Genomic DNA, 20,202 nt, shown 5'->3' on the forward strand with positions numbered 1-20,202 from the left:
TGCACTCCCAGGTGCTCTAAATAATATTTAGATGGCAAGAGGGCAGTGTGAACGTTGTACAGGAATTTCTAAAGCTGTCTGTCTTTCCAAAGCAAAGGTACCATTATCAATTATGGACCACACTCAAGGTACCTTGTCCCGTGCATATCTGCCAATTTCTTTTCACAATGTGCAAAGCAAAAGAGTGCACCTTTTGGCTGTTTTGTAGATGTGATCTTGAAATGAAGCAATTATGGTGCGCCACTGAAAAAACGGATGGGTGTAGCTTCCGTCTCACAATTTGCTTACTCACATTTCCATAATAGGTCACGAATGTCCCTCTAACATAGTATGCACACCGCTATGATGATTAAGGCATATTATTATTGCATACCAGAAAAGATCAGGAATCTGGCTTTTGCCAGTTACAGAGTTCATTGTTTAGGAGTGGAAAATGCGACTACAGCCCACAGGGTGGAGAAAGATGGGTCTAAGGACATACATTGAAAACGACTTGGACCAGTTGCCAATTACTATCTCACTAATGTATGCTTGTGGGTGGCTTTGGGTTCTCGAACAAGTTATTGTCACAAAGTGTCTGTCTTCTAGCCAATAAGGGAGAGTTTTTAAGCACACTCAGGCACTGATGTATTCTTAAACATTCAGTCCACTGTTCTGTAGAGGAGTCGTAATAATTGTGTAAACACAAAAAAATACCTGTCCCCAAGAAAAATGGTGTTAAGTGATTAAGTTGTGAAAGGTGACACTAACAATGAGGCACAAGAATGATATTGAATATATCGCACGTGTTTTTCTTAAGGTATCAGTTTTTTTTAATTTTACCTCTTCATCAAATTATAAAGAATTAATGTACACTCGGATATTTTCACACAAATTTTCTTGGGTGATCCTATGGCAATGGCACCGTTAACAAACGCAAGTCAAACCTATAGACGCCATACTCCATAGGAACTGGGAAAAATGTATTGAATCACTCTCCTTTTGGACTGGGCCTTGTAAAATCAAGTTAAAAGGCCATTGGGAAGAGTTGCTGTAGACTTATAGTAGTAGTTCCAGCTCTGTATTTCATCTTGGACTACAAACTACGTTCTGTGATCTTAAAATAGGAAAAGATGAACTATGCTGGGTTGGTAAATTCTATCCGTCATAAATACCTATAAAGCAGAGTGAAATTTCAAAGCATAAAAATGTCAATAGTAGTATCAATGGGGGAGCATTGCAAATGGTTTATCATGGACCTAAATTTACAAATGTTACTAAGGATTCTGTATGGTCCCGTTATTTGCCAACTGTGTCCACTGGCGGACTCAGAGCGGACTCGGTCCATGCGGTAAGTCGTGAGGGGGTGACACCATGAGTTACCAGCACCGGATGACACTAACCCTAGTGACGCCACTGCTCTGGATGCGTGTCTAGTGGCGAAGAAGAGAGCAAATGATGAAAGCATGCTGGAGTGGCACCTTTATTGGGCCTGCATGCCATTCCCGGAGCCTAACAGCGTCAATATGGAGCTGTACAGCGCCACCTTGTAGCGCACACACTCATATTAGGATGTGTTTTCATCACCTTGCTCCGGCAGTTTTTATTATCTGTGACAAAAAGGTTAAAACAAAGGTTTATAATGACCTAAAAGTGTAGCTGCTAGATCAAAATTAATATAATACCTTAAGTAAAATAATTACATCAGGATTGTGCTTGCACATAGAAAGCTTTTAAGGTATCAACTTCTAAAACTTTTAAGATGCTGCCGGATTAGAGGAGAAGATTAATGTTTTACCTGGTAAAATGAACATTAACAAAAAACGACAGGGCTAATCATCACTCATTAATCCATCACAAAATTTGAATCTACATTTTATATACTGTATTTTCGTTAAAAAAAAAAAAATCAGGCATAACGATTTTCCCATTTTCCATCATTAACTAAACAAGAGATAAACTGACAAGTTAACAGAAAGAAGGCAGGATGGGAGGGAGTGTTCCATCAGGCAGTCCTTTCGAGGATGTACAACTTTCCAGAGTATTTTCAATAAGTGTATCTTTGTTTCTCCCTCAGTCTTTCCGGTTTATATTGAGGTCAATTCACTAAATGCCAGTCGCACACTCTTGACCTTTATAACATCACTGGAATTGACATTATATGACCTTTGTTAGTGAAATAACATTCCTAAGCAACAAGGGACCATACGAGAATCAAGTTCTATACATAATAATATATACTAAGTACACAGGCGTCGCCGTTGGTATTCTCTTTTCACCGTAAGAACACCAAGCAGACGCTATCCCCCGGTGCTGCGCGTAAGTAAGTATTTGAATTTGCGATTGTGTGTATAGGCTCGATGTTTGTGATCGGCCCTGTGCCATGCAACTATGGCATTAAAGACCGGTGAATGTCACAATGTTTAGTCTCAGTTTTCGGGAGCATGTGTTCGATCACAGCTCCCTTCGAGCCAGTTGTGTCGATGTGGTTACATTTGCGATGTGCCCTCATAAGGATGGGTTAACACACATACCATTGGGGAACTCACTGCCTTCACGAAGTACTGGAGTCCGCTCTGTAATAACGCTGTAATGAGCGGTTTGGAGCGTTGTAGAAATGCAAATATTTTCTTAACTTGCTATGTGGCTCTACTCTTTTTATTAGAGAGACGCTACGAATGAACAATCTTTCCATCGGTGACTATATCGTTATTGATTTATCCTTGGCTACTGCATCAAGACAGACAACATAGCGACTAAGGTATTACCAGTCTCAACATGTTCAGTTTAAATTCCATCGTCTATACTGGACACTGAAACTCACCTCGGTGTATTTATTACCCCCTGTAGACACTCGCGAAGGGAGTTTTTTGTCCACCAGAAGTCCGGCTGGTATGATGACTTGGACTCAAGCATCACCCCAGTACCACTGTTTCTTCATTTTGGGACCTGTGCAATAATCTTCGGTTGAATTATCCCTTAGTAGGCCTTAGTGTAATGCTTTACACTTTATCTTTGTATATAACAATTTTTAATGCATGGTTATTTCCGTGTTCTCTAGATCTATTCATCAGTCTTGGTTCATCCAAAACATACAGTGGTCTACACACCACGTGGACTTAGTGTCTCCTGCAGGTAATTATCTGTATCTACCTGGCTGCTCATCAGTTCCTAATTAGTTTTTTTTTATATTTTCAGTCCTCACTGGTTTATCTTTTTTGTAGAATCGTTTATCCTTTAAGATTCATACCCATTGTTCAGCTTCCATTCTCATTTTTGTAAGTTGTATATTTTTTTACAGTCTAGGGTTTTTAGGTGCCATTGATCACATCCCATTTCGCACCATTGTCCTTGCTTTTGCATTCTTTATCACCGATATGGGTGCGGAAGTATGAGTATTTCTTTCACTTTCATATTTCATGCACAGTTTGTATTTTCCAAATCTTATAATTCTTCTCTTGGCAACTTTATTCTTATTCTTTATGAATATGGAGTTCACCTTTTTGTATGTATAATACAGCCCACATCCCTACACAGACTTAGTGTACTTTGTTGTCTTATGCTTTTTTTCGTACAGACATCTATGTGGCTCATCCTGAAGAAGGTGTCTCGTACGCCGAAACGCGCGTAGAAAAAATTACAAACATCTACAAAGCTCAGCCACAAGTGGTTTACACCACATGAATATTTATCTTGTCTTGAATAATGTTTAGTCATCTGTTTTATGATTGTATTTAAATTGATTATTTCAGTGTATATGTTGTTTGTGATGTTATTTATGTTATATCATTGCTGCTTATGTCAGATTTTTAAAGTTTGTATGAATAAAATGAAATATTTTTAACTGATTTTGGCAGTACACTGAGCCTGTGTAGTTCGTAGCTTATTATGTATAGGACTTGATTCTCGTATGGTCCATAGTTGCTTAGGAATGTAATTTCAGTAAGAATTGTTTGCCTATCCTAGGAACTTCTAGAATCCTCATGGGGTCTGTTAGACCTGACATCATTGGCTTGAGTCTCTCCTCCATTTTTTCTGTTTGCCTCCACTGTTTTTCGATGTTTTGCTGGTATATGCTTTGGGCGCGGTGTCACTGCTGATCAGTGCCACAGTGCAAGTGCTCCCTACGTTAAATTGATGTATCTATTGTATCCATGTTTGGCTTATTTGGTTTACTGTCAGTCCCTAGTCTAGTGCACCAGGAGTGCCGGGGCTTGTAAGTACAAATGCCGCTCGTGGGCTTGCAGCACGTGTTGCGCCACCCACAGGAGCGGCCTCGTAAAAGAATGTCTACGGGTCGGTCATTGCGAGACCCACGTGCAGCCTAGTGCTGTCACGCAGGCTGCGCAAGTATACCTACTTGCCAGCCCTTCAAACCTTCCCTTGACTTCATGTTAGTCACCCCTATGGTAGGCCCACGGGCAGGGTGCATTGTAAGTATAAGGTAGGACACGCCTGACCAAGTTGGCATGTCCTAATAGTGAATTACCGCCCTCTTCGTTCTTCACTATTGCGAGGTAGCCTGCTCTCCATTAGTTAGAATGGGCCGCCGGGATTATTAATGCTATGATCCTAGCTGGCTCGGGGAGCATGGTGCAATGTCGAGTTTGGTATCCCTGAACTCGGGGTTTAATTACGCATCCGTTGGTGTGGATGGTTTTTGGACTCTGGGTTTGAAAATAGCACTTTTAGAAAGTGTCTATTTTCTTGTCTAACCATATCTGGTTTCTGCTGGTCTTGCGTGTGTGTGACAGGAGCTGGGTGGCTCCACAGGTCTGGATGAGTCAGTGTGGGATGAGTGGGACATTTGCGTTGAGAGTCGGGGGAGAGTAGTTGTTGATAGCCTGCCCTGCCTGGTACAATGCTGGCTCCACCTCCTGCCAAGCGGCTGATGGCTCTGTGCCTGCCATGGACGATCCTAGCCCCACCTCCTGCCAGGAGGCCGATAGCTCTGCTCCTGCCAGTGTCAATGCTGGCTCCACCTCCTGCTGGGCGTCTGAGGACCCAGCCCTGCTCAGTGAATAGGCCAGGTGCTTCTGCCTGGCTCCACCCACAACAGACCCAGGATGTTGGGAAAGTCCCCGGCATGGACAAAGGGATCAAAGCCGAAAAGGGGTATAAGAGAAGGACCCCTGAACTAAGAAAGCAGATCACTTCTGACAAGGAACCCTGTAACCAAGGACAAGAGGCCTGCTGATCTGAGGACTTGCCTACCCCTTCTGCCAGTGTGCTGTTTGCTGGGGGGAATCCTGCAGTGCTTCTTTATTTTTGACAAGGAACCAGGAGAGAGGAACTGTGTGTGTACTCTCACGCTTGCTAAGAAAATCTCCAAGGACTGGAAGAGTGCCAGTCTCCTGCTGAAGTCACAGGGCTAAAGGACTTCATCTGCTTAAAGTACTATTTGCTGGAACCTGTGAATCCAGCACCTCTGAAAGAGCCGGCAACCTCGACGCCGACGGACGTCGCCGAATCCAGCTCGACATAGTGGGTAACGGCCCCAGTGTCCCGCTTCCTCGACGACCGGCCGCCGGGCCCGACCGACGCCAGCAGCAACGCCAGTGAGTGGGAGTACGGCTCCAGCTCCAAGGGACCTCATGTCCGCACCGCTGCTGATCGCATCGCCCTCGTGCCCTCTCGACGCCGTGAGCGCTGCTCACTCTGTGCAACCGCACCAGCAACGACGACGCCTGCTGAGGCCTGATCGACACCGAAGACGCGACGCCGGATTGCTCGACGCCGCTGATCATCGTGTGCTTCATTTTCCTAAAGGTACTGTGTGTTGGGGGTCCGTGTGACTCCGGGCTCGACGTAGCGCTCCTCGCGGTCGACGCCAAACCTTTGGATTAACTTTGCCTCGACGTCGTGTAGCTCCCGTGTGAGTTACCTTGTTGCTAAGGACTGTATTGCCAAGAAGAAGATTTGCTTTGATACTAAAGACTTTTGTGCTAAAGAAGAAACTACCTTTGAACTATCCTTGTTCCCTTCCCAGAGTATTTATTAAGATTGTGTACATTTTTGTCGTTATTTGGTCTTGTGCTAAGCCTTATATAAAAATACTTATTTTTATAATACTACCGTGTCGTATCCATTTGTAGTGTATTCACTTTATTACTGTATGTGGTCATAAATGCTGAACACACAGCCTCTGAGATAAGCCTGTCTGCTCTGCCAAGCTACCAAGGGGGTGAGCAGGGGTTATCGAAGGGTGTGATCCCCTTGCCCTGACTGGAAAAGGTGTGTCCCTATTTGTCAGAAGTGTATACCTCTGCCAACTAGAGACAGCCGGTTCTAACAGGGTCCTTGATTTTCGCATATTATGATCTGACCTTTGACCATGAATCTTCCCAGGAAATGATGCCACATGACTTTAACCGTCATGATATCACAATAATGGACATCGCAGAAATTCCATAACTGCATGGTTAAGGTAAACACAAAACAGAAATGTGTCTGTTTTTGATGCCACCTTTATTAGGTGCTGATATGATCTTTGAAAGTGGTGGGGATTATTAGATGCCCTGAATTGTAGCAAGTGAAGAGAGTGAGCCAGACCACCTCTAAGGAAGTCCACGGGGAGTTTTATACTGCCCCTGAGAACATTTTGAAAAAATCAAGTAAAATATTGAATTTAAAGCACTATTTTCATATAAATGTGCTAAAAAGTTGTAAGCTCAGGAAAGACACTTGTTAAATATTCAAGGCCTTTCATGGTGTATGAAGCCAGTGAAACCGGACGCTCACCAAATATTGACCCAATTTTTTTCTAAATGTGCTAAGGGGGTCCAATAGGAAAAAAACTACCTCCAGTGTGCCAGGGCCACCATTTTTTTCATTGGTGCCCTCATATGCAGACATTCCACCCTCTCAAGACCTCTGCTACAACCTCGCCACCTTCTTCCACCACAAGATCAAGGAGATCTATGACCGCTTCGCAACCCAAGACCCCTTCAATACCACTCCACCCAACGGCTCCAAGCCCCAGCAGATCTTACCCAAATGGACCACCAACACCTCTGACAACACCCTCAGGATCATGAAGAGCATGAACTAAGGGCCCCCAGGGATCCCTGCCATCACCACATCTTCAACAGAGCCAACACCTCCATCGCACTCTAACTCTGCCAAACCATCAACTGCTCCATCGAGTCCGCCACCTTCCCTGAAGACTGGAAGCATGTAGAGATCAACCCCCTGCTGAAAAAACCGTTTGCCGACCCGGCAGACCTCAAGAACTACAGACCTCCCTTCCTCCCCTTCCCAGCCAAAGTCATCGAGAAAGCCATCAACTCCCAATTCTCCAAGTTCATCGAGACGAACCACATCCTGAAGCCCTCTCAATTGGGCTTCAGAATCAGAAGCAACCACAAAACTGAGAACGCTCTCGTCACCGCTACAGACATCTGCTGCACCCTCCTCGACCTAGTCAAAACTGCTGCCCTCATCCTCCTGGACCTCTTGTCCGCCTTCAACACCATCTCCCACCAAACTTCTGTGCAAGACTCCACGATGCCGGGAATCCACAACAAAGCCCTAAAATGGATCCGCTCCATCCTCACCAACCAAACAGAGTCGACATCCACCTTTCAATTCAGAACCCACAGAAATCAGCTGTGGGGTGCCTCAAGGATCCTTCATGAGCCCCAACCTCTTCAACATCTACATGGCCCCGCTTGCAGCCATTGTCAGACGCCACAGACTCAACATCATCACCTAGACCAACAACACCCAGCTGATTCTTTCTCTCACTGAACAACCCACAACCGCCAAGAGCAACTTCTACAACAGGATGAAAGCCATCGCCACCTGGATGGAGAGCTGCCTCAAGCTTAACTCAGACAAGCCCGAAGAATTCATCCTGAGCTCCCCCCCCCCTCTGCCTGGGATGACTCCTTGTGGCCCGCAGCGCTCCGTAACCCCCCTACATCCACGGACCACGCACAAAACCTCTGCATCATCCTAGACTTCTTGCTCTCAAATTAACTGTTAAATTAACGCTGTGTCGTCCTGCTTCCACACGCTCCGCCTGCTTCGCAAGATCTTCAAGTGGATTTCCACTGAGTCCAAGAAAATGGTCATCCACGCACTTGTCGTCAGCAGTCGACTACGGCACCACCCGCCAAACTCGTCCTAAACATCCCACTCAGCAACCACATCACTGGTCACCTGAGAGACCTGTACTGGCTACCTATCAACAAAAGAATCACCTTCAAGCTCCTCACGCATGTCTATAAACCCTCCACAATGCCGGACCTACATTCTTCAACCACCCCCTCTCCTTCTACACTCCCATCAGACTTCTTTGCTCCACCCAACTGGCTCTGGCCACCATCCCACGGATCCGCAAGATCACAGTTGGAGGAATATCCTTCTCCTACCTCGCTGCAAAGATATGGAACTTCCAGCCTCTGCATGTCAGGCAAACACCATCGCTGCCTCTATTCAGGAATGACCTCAAGACATGGCTCTTCGGCTGAACCCTGAACCACAGATCCACATCCCCTCAACTCCCCTCCCCCCCTCCCAGAGCACCTTGAGACTCTAATGGGTGAGTAGTTGCGCTCTAGAAGAACACTGATTGGTTGATGGCAACCCCATATGCCAAAAATGATATGCAATGCAGTAGTGCCAGAATTTTGTCGTTGATGCCCTGCCAAGAGTTTCCTCTAGTATCCAATATGAGTATTTTACCATGGGTGCTCGTTATGCCAGAACATACCTCCAGTATGCCTCTGCCAGATTTTTTGTTACAGGTGCCAGTCATGCAGTCAGCATGATAACACTAGTATCTTGTCATGGGTCCCCGATAAGCCAAGTATTACCTTGAGTGTGCCCGGGCCAACAGCAGACTCTCAGACATAACACCACAGTCATACTTATATTAATTCACTCACACTATAACTCATCCTTCCATTCTAACTCACTTGCATGTACACAATAATTCTCAGTCATATTCACCTGCACTCATTCTTACTCTCACTCACATTCTCCTTCTTACTCATTCTCAAGTACTCACACTCATTCTCACTCACTGTTATTCATTCTCACTCACACTGTTGAACGCTCCCTCATGTACGTTCTCTCACTCACAGTCACTTTCACCCACACATTATCTCTCTCTGACTCACTCATACTTAGTGCCACTGAAATGTATTCATTCTTACTCACTATGGGCCAGATGTAGGTAGGCAAATACCGGTCGGTAACGGCCGAAAATCGGTAATTTCGCCCGTTACCGACCGGTATTTGGAAAATGAGATGTAGGTGGTAAAAATGTACCGATTCGGTAAATATGAGTCGGTAAAATTCCGATTCGGTATTTACCGATTCCTTATTTACCGAGTTCTTATTTACCGAAGCGGTAAATAGGAAATGGTAAAAAAGGCCCATCAAGATGAATTCCATGAAATTCGGTATTTAAGAGTCCGTATTTACCATGGATTGAAATCAGGTGGTAACCAGGTGCAGGCTATAAAAAAGGGCCCAAAATGCGACAGTTTTGCAAGAATGGCAGCATTCTATGTGATTGCGAGGCGGCAAAGGCTGCAGGCAGCAGGATTGAGGGAATGGAGAAGGGAGGAGCAGGTGTACAGGCAGAGGATCACCCTATTCCAACTGACTGAGCCAGAGATACTGCAGAGGTACAGGCTACACCGCAGAACCATCCTGAACTTGATTAGGGACCTCCACCCATACCTGGATTACCCAACACCCAGGGCCCACGCCATCCCACCCCATGTGCAGGTGCTGTGTAGCCTACACCTGCTTGCCTCTGGGAGCTACCAGAGTCTGATTGGTGTGGCAGGTGGGGTGTCCCAGAGCTGCCCGTCACTTTTTTTCAGGATGTTCCTGGATGCCATGACACAGAGAATGGAACATTACATCCGGTTCCCTGACACACCTGGGGAACTTACAAAAACAGACTTCTATCGACTGGCACACTTTCGCATGTGATAGGCTGCATAGATGGCACCCACATTCCACTATGCCCACCTGCAGCCACTGAACACATCTACAGAAATCGTAAGTCGACGCACTCCATCAATGTGCAGGTGATATGCAATGCTGCCAACATCACCACAGACATAGTGGCCAAATTTCAAGGGAGCACCCACGACTCCTATATTTTTCAGAACAGCGGAATATACACACGGCTTGTTGCAGGAGATTTTGGTGATGGATATCTGCTAGGTAAATAAGTGCAACACACCCTGATATGAATGGCAGATGTATGTGTCATGTGTATGTAACTCATGGACCTCTCATTCCCTCCTAGGCGATAATGCATATGCCCTGCGTTCCTTTGTGCTCACACCGTACCCCAATCCAACTAACAGAGGTGAAAGGCGTTATAATATCGCTCACAGGTCAAGTCGCAACGTAGTGGAGCGCACATTTGGACTCCTCAAGAACAGGTTCCACTGCCTCCACAAGAGTGGAGGTGCACGGCAGTACACCCCCATCCTGTGTTGCAAGATAATAGTGACCTGTGCCTTGTTGCACAATCTTGCCACCAAAGAAGGCACAGAGGTGGAGGTAACACATCACAAGGACATTGATGATGACCAAGAACATGCAGACCCCAAGCAACAGGAGAAGCAGCAACAGATGGAAGATTGAGATGGTCAGAGATTACACGTCGATATTTCTAGGTAATGTATGACACACAGACAGGTATAGTGTTTGACGAGTGTAGTTTAATATTCACTACATCATGAATTAAAAACAAAAGCCATTGTCCATCAATGTTCGCGTCCATGATTGCGCCTGCTCAGTTGCCGTCACTGTGAGCATTCCTGTGGATTTTAGGCAATGTTCAATGCTTACGGCCACGCACTACATTGCGGGATTTACTTGGCTGGGTTTCCATATCTTGGCTGGGGTCTGACTCATCATTGCTGTGCCTGACACTCCTATACAGGTGTGCTGGAGCCACTCATGCTGGTGGACCACTCTGTCTCCTCCACACCTGTGTCACCAGCAGTGCCTGTTTGAGTTGTGAGCATCTGCTCCATCGCAGAGGTCACTCTTCCCATGCCCCGTGTCAAGTCTGTGCAGCAGTGCACTATTGCATCCTGCATGGTTATTGAGCGGCGGCACAGTAGTGATGTAGCTGTAGCAAATCTGTTCAGTGCCTTGGACTACTGCCGCTCCCTGCGACGCTCTAGTTGGTCCCTGTCCAACTTATCAGACAGTACACCTAAGTATGTAGAGATGTCTGACATCCCCTTGGCAATTGCCTCCATGCTACCAGAAATGTGGCCTATTCCCTTGTCCATGTGTGACATTTTGCAGTTCATGCTGCGCACGTGCCTATTCACGGCCAACATTGCCTTGGCCTGCATGTGCTGAACTTTGACCATTGTGGCCTCAAGGCCACAGAAGACGCTCCCACCTTCCTGCCCATCGCCACCCTCACGTGCCCTCCTGCCAAGGACACTGGTCCGCGCAGCGCCTGCTGCACTCTGTGGTCTGGCCTTGTTAGCCACGGTGCGATTGTTTGATTTTCTCCATCCTCATCCTCCTCATCTGAGGTTTGCAGGATCCTCGGAGGGGTCACATCAGGCCTACTTGCCCTTCCATGCATGGACGACCTGGATGTTGGTGTTGGTGTAAGCGGTGTGGTTTCCAATTCTGGTGATCGAAACAATAGAGGTGATAGCGGGACAGGTGTTGAGGCTCGCTCTGGTGTTGAGGCTTCCTGGGTTGTGTTGTTGCCTCCTTCTACAGCGCTATGACATGTGCTTTGTTTCTCTTTTTCTCTTCTGTTAGTTGCTGGTGCCCTCTCCTCCCTTGCTGGTGCTGAACTGCGTGAGGACTCTCCTGTGAAAACATATGGACATAGGGTCAATAGTGTTTTTCACCTGTGTGTAGTTCTTAAATAAATTGTTTACACACATTTGCCTAGTGTACATTGTGTGTTAGGAGATGTGTGTGGTATGCTTTGCTGAATTTTATGGTGTTTGCATTGCATGTATGTAATCATGACTACGTCTCCCATGATGCATTGCTGGCCCCAAGTATGAGCTGTTCAGGAGTGTAATGATTATACACAGGGGGGTACAGGTTCAGGGTAATGGGTGTGGATTAGGGTACAAGCATCTTACCTTGTTTCTTAGTTGCTCTTGCTGTACTGTACTGTCCAAGTCTCCAATCCCATGGATGCATTCTGGCTCCAGGGTTGGATCAACAAGCTCCTCCATCTCAGTCAGTTTTGGTGCTTTGCTCCTGCCACCTCCTGTCACACCAGCCTCCTTTGTTTGGGCAGCAATCTTCTTTTTTGTTATGATGCGCAGGTCGTACCATCGTTTCTTGATGTCATCAATCTCCCTGTGCGTCACACCAATGTCATTGACTTTTGCCTGTATGCCAAGCCATATGTTTCTCTTCACAGACTCTGCAACATGCAGAGACTGTTTTCCAAAAATTTGGTTATTGTGACTCACAATTTCTTCTACCAGCACCTGCAGTTCTGCTGGGCTGAACTTGATTTTTCTTTTGTGCTCTCCACCATCCTTTTGGCCTTCCTGAGACTCCATTCTGTTGTACTCTGGATAGTCAGCTCCTCTCACCTCAGCTCATTTGTTTGTTCAGTTGCTCTGCACCTGCATGGGTGTGGCCACTCCCAGGTACTGGGGAGGGGTGCTTCATTCTCATTGGTCGGTTACTCCGGGCCTTGGTTGTGGGGTGTGCAGGGTGTCCATGATTGGTTAGCAGGGTCACATGTCTATTTTCAAACTGCCGATTTGGTATTTGCCGAATCTGTATTTACTGATTCGGTATTTTCCGATATGGAATGTTCCGAATCGGTAAATCCCATTCATTCCATTGGCCCAGAAGGCCTATAGGAATGAATGTGATTTACCGATCCGGTAAATCACATTCATTCCGATTCGGAAAATACCGATTGGATATTCCGAATGATACCGAATCAGTAAAATTTACCGATTTTTTAGCTACATCCCGTTTTCCGATTCTTGAATACCGATTCGGTATGAGTCGGTATTTAAGAGTCAGAAAAAAAGATTTACCTACATCTGGCCCTATATGTTACTGACTCACTCACTTTTCCTCACAAACACACACATATGCCCTCTCACGCAAACACTCTAAATCGTAAGCACACAACATACATTTAAAACCACTGCGACCCTTAATTGACATCCATATTCAAGTGGTCTAGTACAGTAGAAGCAATAGGCCAGCACCTCAAGACCTGTAGTCAATTTTGCACGGACATATTGCGCTAGTTCGTTATCGGATGGGCTCTGTGGCAGAGTCACTTGCGTTTTGTGAATTCCTGCACTATATAGGTGTAAAAACAGAGTAAGCCAAGCCTGACATTTACAGTGACTTGTAAAAGTATAAACTAAACATGAATACTTCCACTATTTTAAATGCCAAACAAAAATGAATGCTTACACTACTTTATTCCAAATTGAGGTGATTAAAGGCAGATAGATGGATCTCTGAATAGACCACAAACTTTAAACTACACAAGAGAAAATTAATGACAAGAGCATAAAATATGGAGAAAAAAAATATGAACTGCCATTTCAAACTTACCCTTTTAACTTCCTCTTCTTTCGTAAATTTTAAACAAAAGTGGAAAACTCGAAAGTCTTTGCAATAAAGAATCAGTTTCTCTGGATATTTTCTTACTAGTCCGGACAAAAGGGATTTCTTTTTTTCATCATAAACTAAGACATAAAGAGAAAGCTCAAGTAAGCTTATGTCAAACAGATAACATTTTAATTGAACGTCAGTCTCTATATACTTCTCAAAGTTGTAAGTGCTCGGGTGATCTGATACAATGATTTATAAACCTCTAGGATATATTTGTGAAAGAATATAAGGTAAGCTGTACAGTAAACAATAAATACAGTAATTTTCAGCGGAAAGCCTGACTGAAAAGAAAATTCAACATAAAACACCTAAGCAAATGATTAAAACAAAGGAATTGTGAAAAGAACCAATTCACCACATGTAAATGCAGTGATCTATTTCAAGTTGTTGGAACCCATCTGAGAAATAATCTGAGATGGAACAACTAGCATGCAGGTTTGCTCATTATTTAGCAGAACTCTGGTAGAAATCGCAGCTAGCGATTTCTTACGTACCAACAATGAACCATTCAGCTTCAGAGCTAAGATAAATCTCACAGTGACTCACACTCTTTTTGGGCTGCTGCTCATGAGGTCCTACCCTGAGGATGATCACAGCATTAGGACATTCCAAAGGGTTGAAACGTCTTGACACGGTATTCTTTCACAGTTCTGATTGCCTTCGTACACAATGCATTATGGTCCATTATATGATTGAGGTTCTGTAATTACACATCTAACTAATCTTCTAAAGGACAGACATTCATACAATCATAACCTGCAAGCGCCAAGTAACTCCTTATGACTTTTTGTACACATGCACACAAGGTTATGCACATATTCCTAAACTGGAAAACGGGAAACTTAAAATATATGAAACTCGAGTAGATCATAAACTGAGAGATGGGTCATGATTCGGGCCACTAAACCCCTTACATGCACCTCTGTCATTCCTTCTGTCACAAAAAGGATGTTAATTAAACGTGGATGGAGGCAATATTCAGAGCAGGCACCTCATCCGTCTCCCAAGTAGCATGTGAAAAGATTGCAGAAATATGACCTTCAGTAAAGAAGATGCTGACAAACCAAAACTGAAACAAGACCTTGTTTAGAAAAGATAGAAAGGAGCCGCTGATTAGGAGCAACAACTTGTAAGAATCCTCTTCTGTAAATCAATGTAGTGTGGTGTCTGCAGGAGGGGGGGGGGGGTTCCCCCAGGTGGACAATCTGGGTCAGCATTACACGGATGCACCTTGAGAAAAGAATATATACTTCAAATGTGAAAAGGTACTACACTTTTTCGTTTTTTTGTATTTTTAGGCGTTATGGGTGTAGTAGTATGAGAAGTTGGCCTGGTATATGATGTCCACTATTCTAGTGGGCACCTTGCACCAGTCCAATCGACCCTTATTGATGGTAGGTTATAAAGTCAACCTTATAGAAAGCTATCCTAGTGGTAGCTGTGGAGAGCAGCCAGCCTTCAGGCTAAGACTTGGAGACTAGTTAAGCAAGTTGTTTTACCAATTATAAGCTCTTGAATGATCAAATGAAAGCACACCATACAAGGTATATATCAAATATATATGTATTTATTCTAAACACAACTCCTCTGCACTCTTTATGAGGTCAGAGAATACAAGGAACTTAATTAGCATACGATAAGCTGCACAGTATACGTTTTGCCCTAGGGGCCTCACAAACCATATACTAAAATAGTGGTATAAGAACCACGTTAGAGTTAGAAAGCAGGCCTAGGGTCTGTGGAATCGCTGGGGTTGCCTAGAACCACCAAAAGTTAGGATGTAGGAGGCCCACGATTGCCATGTGCAATGTCTAAACACAGCCGCGGGTTACCATTGACTTTCTATGGAGAACAAACAAGTTACAAAGTTACAGTTTAAGGGGAATTCTAGGTGAACTACGATGGAACCCTTTTAGTCTAGGACACTTCGAGAGTCAAGACCCACGGGAGCACCGGAGTACTCGTGTTACCTCACCCACGGAAGCCGGGTGCATAGGTGCCTTTTGGTGTCTGGTTTTGTCGTCGATTCCAATGGAGAGCTGCGAAGAAGTGCTGCAGGCGACCAGAGGAAAAGTGTCCTGGTGGATCCAAGGGTGGATCGGAGATGTGAGGAACCTGAAAGCAGAGGAGACAGAGTCTGGGCCACTAGCCAGTGACCAGAATGGCGACAGGAAGATTCCAGCCAATGTAGGGTGATTTCAGGTGAAAAGGTGAAGCTGGTCTCTTCAGCCACGAGGACCAGGAGGCGTCGACGACGACCAGGAGCTGGATTCGAGCTACCCCACAAAGGATCTATTTGACTGCGGTGTCGATATCTGAATTGGACCCAACAAGCCTTGGCAAACGCAATCCACGCAGGATGTCGAGATGGGCTTCGGTGCAGACCAGCAAGGCCTGTGGAACTCCTCCTTTGGAGAGGAGTTGGAGCAAGCCTGGAGAACTAGGAAAGCAAAGTAAATCAAGGATTGGTCTTCTTGGGGGCTCACTAGCCAACGGACTAGGAACCGCGAAGATGCGTCGTGCTGAAATGCACAAAGCAGACCCACGGGACACTCGTGGAGTGTGGGCCTCTGAGCGTCGGTGCAAAAGGTGCTCGGGGCTGGGGCTTCAAGCACCCCTATGCACAACTTCGGGATACCTCGGGAAGTGGGGGCAGGTTGCAAAATGCAGGATGTCCAGGAGTTCCGGTCCCACGTCTCTCGTGTCCGATACAGGTCTCAGCTTTGCTGGGAGCGCAGGTCAGCGTCAGAGATGTATGGAAGTCTGTGTCCTGTGTCGCAGATTCTTCGTGGAATGCTACCCCCGCCGCCAGAATTGGCGTGCGGGGTAGTATTCCAAAGTGTTTGACACCTTACACGACATGCTTTGATAAAACCAAACAAAAGTTAGTATTGAACGCAAGGATGATAATGCACTTAAGAGTATATGGTATGTCTATATCATTAAAGAGCTATAAGAAGATGGTTCCGAAAGCTGCAGAGGGGCTCAGCTCATGCTAGGGCACCCTCTCACATAAAACCAAGCACTCTGCCTCCAGGATTGTCAAGGTCTGCCATAGGAGTGACTTATAGGTTACTATGTGTCTATATGTAAGGTAGATATAGATATACTATATCTAAGTAAGGGGTGATTACACCACCTTACCCAGGCTGTAAGTACAGACCTGTGGTGTCAGTTTGGAAGGCTAACCAGGGGTGGCACAATACATGCTGCTGCCCCTGGTAGGCCTAGGGTGCATGATGTAATCAGAAAGATGCCGGTACTTTCATGTAGATTAAGTAAGTTACTTTATTTAAGTTAAGATGTTAATAAGATAAAACGATAACATAAAACGACAACATAAAACGATAACCCCATCAGGAGCAGCTGTCCTGCTGCTCAGCCCTCACCCAACTGACATTCACAAACCCCTAACATTCCATTCATCCAACATTCCACATCACATGCATTCTAGCTGAGCAGCAGGAAGACATAAGATACAACATATCTCCCTTCGTTGGGGAACAATTGCACTGTGAAATATAATAGATGAAACAATTAAGATAATGACAATATGAAGAGTACATATTGTCATTAAGTTGAAAACAATGCACTCAATAAATTGTAAATACATCACAAATAATAGATATGCAATATAATGAATATGCAATACAATTCCACACACCTCGCATCCCAACCAGTCACAAACTGACATAAAAGATACATCTTGAGACCATATATTACATCTCCTCTCGCACACAGCTTTGCTAGGGATTACACACCACACTATAATCTGAACAGAGCATCGCGTAACTTCCTGAAATAAACCGCTATCCTACATCTTACACCAACAAACTCATATGCCACAAATCATACCAGTTGGCCAGACCAGTACAACGAGCAACACACACAGGAACACACCTTAACATCATATATATCAGGAAACAACATATACACTTCAGACAAATGAACAAGCATTCACCAAACTCATTAATACACCAAACAACACTCTTGGTGACTTAAACACCAACATCCAACCCTCACAAACAATGAGTGGCCATACACAACATAGCCATCCCGGCAAAGCAGATTCCCAACACAACCCTGACGTGTGAGGGACACTCCCAACGCAACCATGACATGCGAGGGACACTGCCAACGCAACTTTGACGTGCGAGGCAAAAGACATTCCCATCGCAACCATGATGTGCGAGGGACACTGCCAACGCAACCTTGACGTGCGAGGCAAAAACATTCCCATCGCAATCCTGAGGTGCGAGGGAAAAGCAAAAAAAAACAACATAGGGTACATGACCCACAAAACATGCTTGGACAAACATGGTATATACCCCATAGGCATTTTATAGAAAATCTCAATTACACACAACACCTGTTGTGGGACAGCTCTTGGTGACTTCTGCACCAGCTACCAAACTACACCAATACTGAGAAACTATACTGCAGTCATCTCATACACACTCAAACCGACACTGCCAACGCAACCTTGACTTGCGAGGCAAGAGACATTCCCATCGCAACCCTGACGTGCGAGGGACACTCCCAACGCAACCATGACGTGCGATGGACACTGCCAACTCTTGGTGACTTCTGCACCTGCTACCAAACTACACCAATACTGAGAGACTATACTGCATTCACCTCATACACACTCAAACCAATGAGTGGCCTAACAACCTGACACCACTCATACACAACACTTTAGGGATCCTAGACCCTGTTGTGGTAAAGTTCTGGGACCTGTGTCCCCAACATGAGCTCTTCAACCCCGTATTTTGGCTTTCCGTTGCGTTCCAAGTCCTGTGACGTTGTCCAGCTTCCATTAGCAGGACCTTTGTCCTATCACAGCATCCACAGTGCTAAAAACCAGCTTGAAATTACCATTTGCTTTCCTTTTTTAATTTTTATCCGGGCTCTTAACCTTCGCACTGCCGATATCCGATATCCACTGAACAATGTTCCACACAGATGTAAGACATGTTGGTGACATCCTTTGGCATCTTTTAAATACTCATCGTAACCCGTTTACACGTTTTTTAAAGTTGAAATCTCTGGCAATCTTAATTCCAGTACTTGATATACATCAAAGAGCCGCAGCATTCTCTTCAAAACTCATCTTAATAGCACACTGTCGACAATAGTACATTTTCCATAACCAAAATGGATGCACGCAAATCGACGTCGTGCCGGCTGGTTCACGGCACGAACTTGCACCAAAAACGCTGCACAATAGTCTTTCATGTATAGAGTGACGTGTCGTCACAGAGGAAGACGCCGAAGGTAAGCCATTTCATGTTTCGGCTGTCTCGTGTAAACCATTCTCAAAAGTAAACTGTAACCGTTTGCTCGCCAAGACCCAATTATAACAAAATGTTCGTTTAACTTGTATTTTTCCTTTCAGAGATTCAGTTCTCCGCGCACTTCCAACATGCTTTTATTTATCCTTTAAATTCCGATTCTTTCATTCTTTCTTAAAGTCTCAGAGTATTTCATCAATTTTCAACAAAGAATAAGCAGCACAAAGGCCCGTTCTCCGCCTTTGATCAATCCGTAGTGTACAATTTACAGGGAATATTGTCCCTTCTAATGTACAAAGGAGAACTGCTATCACATTTTAGCTCACCACACTGAGGCTCGATTTTTGCCCCCGAACCGCAACCAAACAAACCGGCTTGTAATTAGCGCTTGATTAACGCTAATGATAATGTCACTCCAAATTTACTCCGCGGCTCGATCTTTGCTCCCAAACATCAAGCAACACAATGGCAGGTAATATGCTCGCACTAGTCACTGAAGTTCGATTCCTTGGCCCCAAGCCACGCTTAATTAACGCTAATCTTTCACGCTGTTGAATCTGGCACACCTGGGTTTACGGGCGACCGATGGCATGGTCACTGATGGGGTTTGATAGCCAGTCAGCGTTAAACAAATACTCTTAGAGAGCGTTAAAAGTCATGTACCTTCATATTTCTTTACTAGTTCTTTTTTTTAATACTTCTCTGCTTCCAGTCTATCCGCTTGGAGTACTCTACTAAGTTTCAGTCCATTTCACGACGGCTAATTAGCTACTTTATAGTTGCACGCATGGATTCTTCAACAGAACATCGCCAAATGATGTAATCAGAAAGATGCCGGTACTTCCATGTAGATTAAGTAAGTTACTTTATTTAAGTTAAGATGTTAATGAGATAAAACGATAACATAAAACGATAACCCCATCAGGAGCAGCTGTCCTGCTGCTCAGCCCTCACCCAGCTGACATTCACAAACCTCTAACTTTCCATTCATCCAACATTCCACATCACATGGATTCTAGCTGAGCAGCAGGAATACATAAGATACAACAGTGCACATATGCCCTGGGTACCTACGGTACCATATACAGGGCTCACAAGGGTGACCCAGTAACCAATCTGGAATGTACCTAAAGTACATAGAGTCCATTTTATAGAGAAAGCAGAAAGACTGGGGCCCTGAATAGCAGGATCTCAGTCCAACCAAGTCGAAAACCAGCAAAACACTAGGCAAAAGGTGGGGGTAACCATATAGTCGGATTTCCACCTTCCTACAGTAAGTTTTTAGGGTTCAGGGATAGGTGGTGCT

At 44.9% G+C, this 20,202-nt stretch overlaps 1 protein-coding gene across 3 annotated transcripts in view; it reads right to left on the bottom strand.

Moving 5' to 3' along the window:
- MTMR12 (myotubularin related protein 12) overlaps positions 1 to 20,202 on the bottom strand; it is a 764,164-nt gene that overhangs the window by 394,316 nt on the left and 349,646 nt on the right. For all 3 annotated transcript variants that reach the window (XM_086960496.1, XM_086960495.1, XM_086960494.1), the window contains one exon: positions 13,543 to 13,676. In XM_086960496.1, coding sequence (XP_086816622.1) covers positions 13,543 to 13,676 — 134 coding nt within the window. The remainder of the gene's footprint in view (positions 1 to 13,542; positions 13,677 to 20,202) is intronic.

Source organism: Lissotriton vulgaris, chromosome 3_1 (genome assembly GCF_964263255.1).
Source record: "Lissotriton vulgaris chromosome 3_1, aLisVul1.2, whole genome shotgun sequence".
Taxonomy (NCBI): domain Eukaryota; kingdom Metazoa; phylum Chordata; class Amphibia; order Caudata; family Salamandridae; genus Lissotriton; species Lissotriton vulgaris.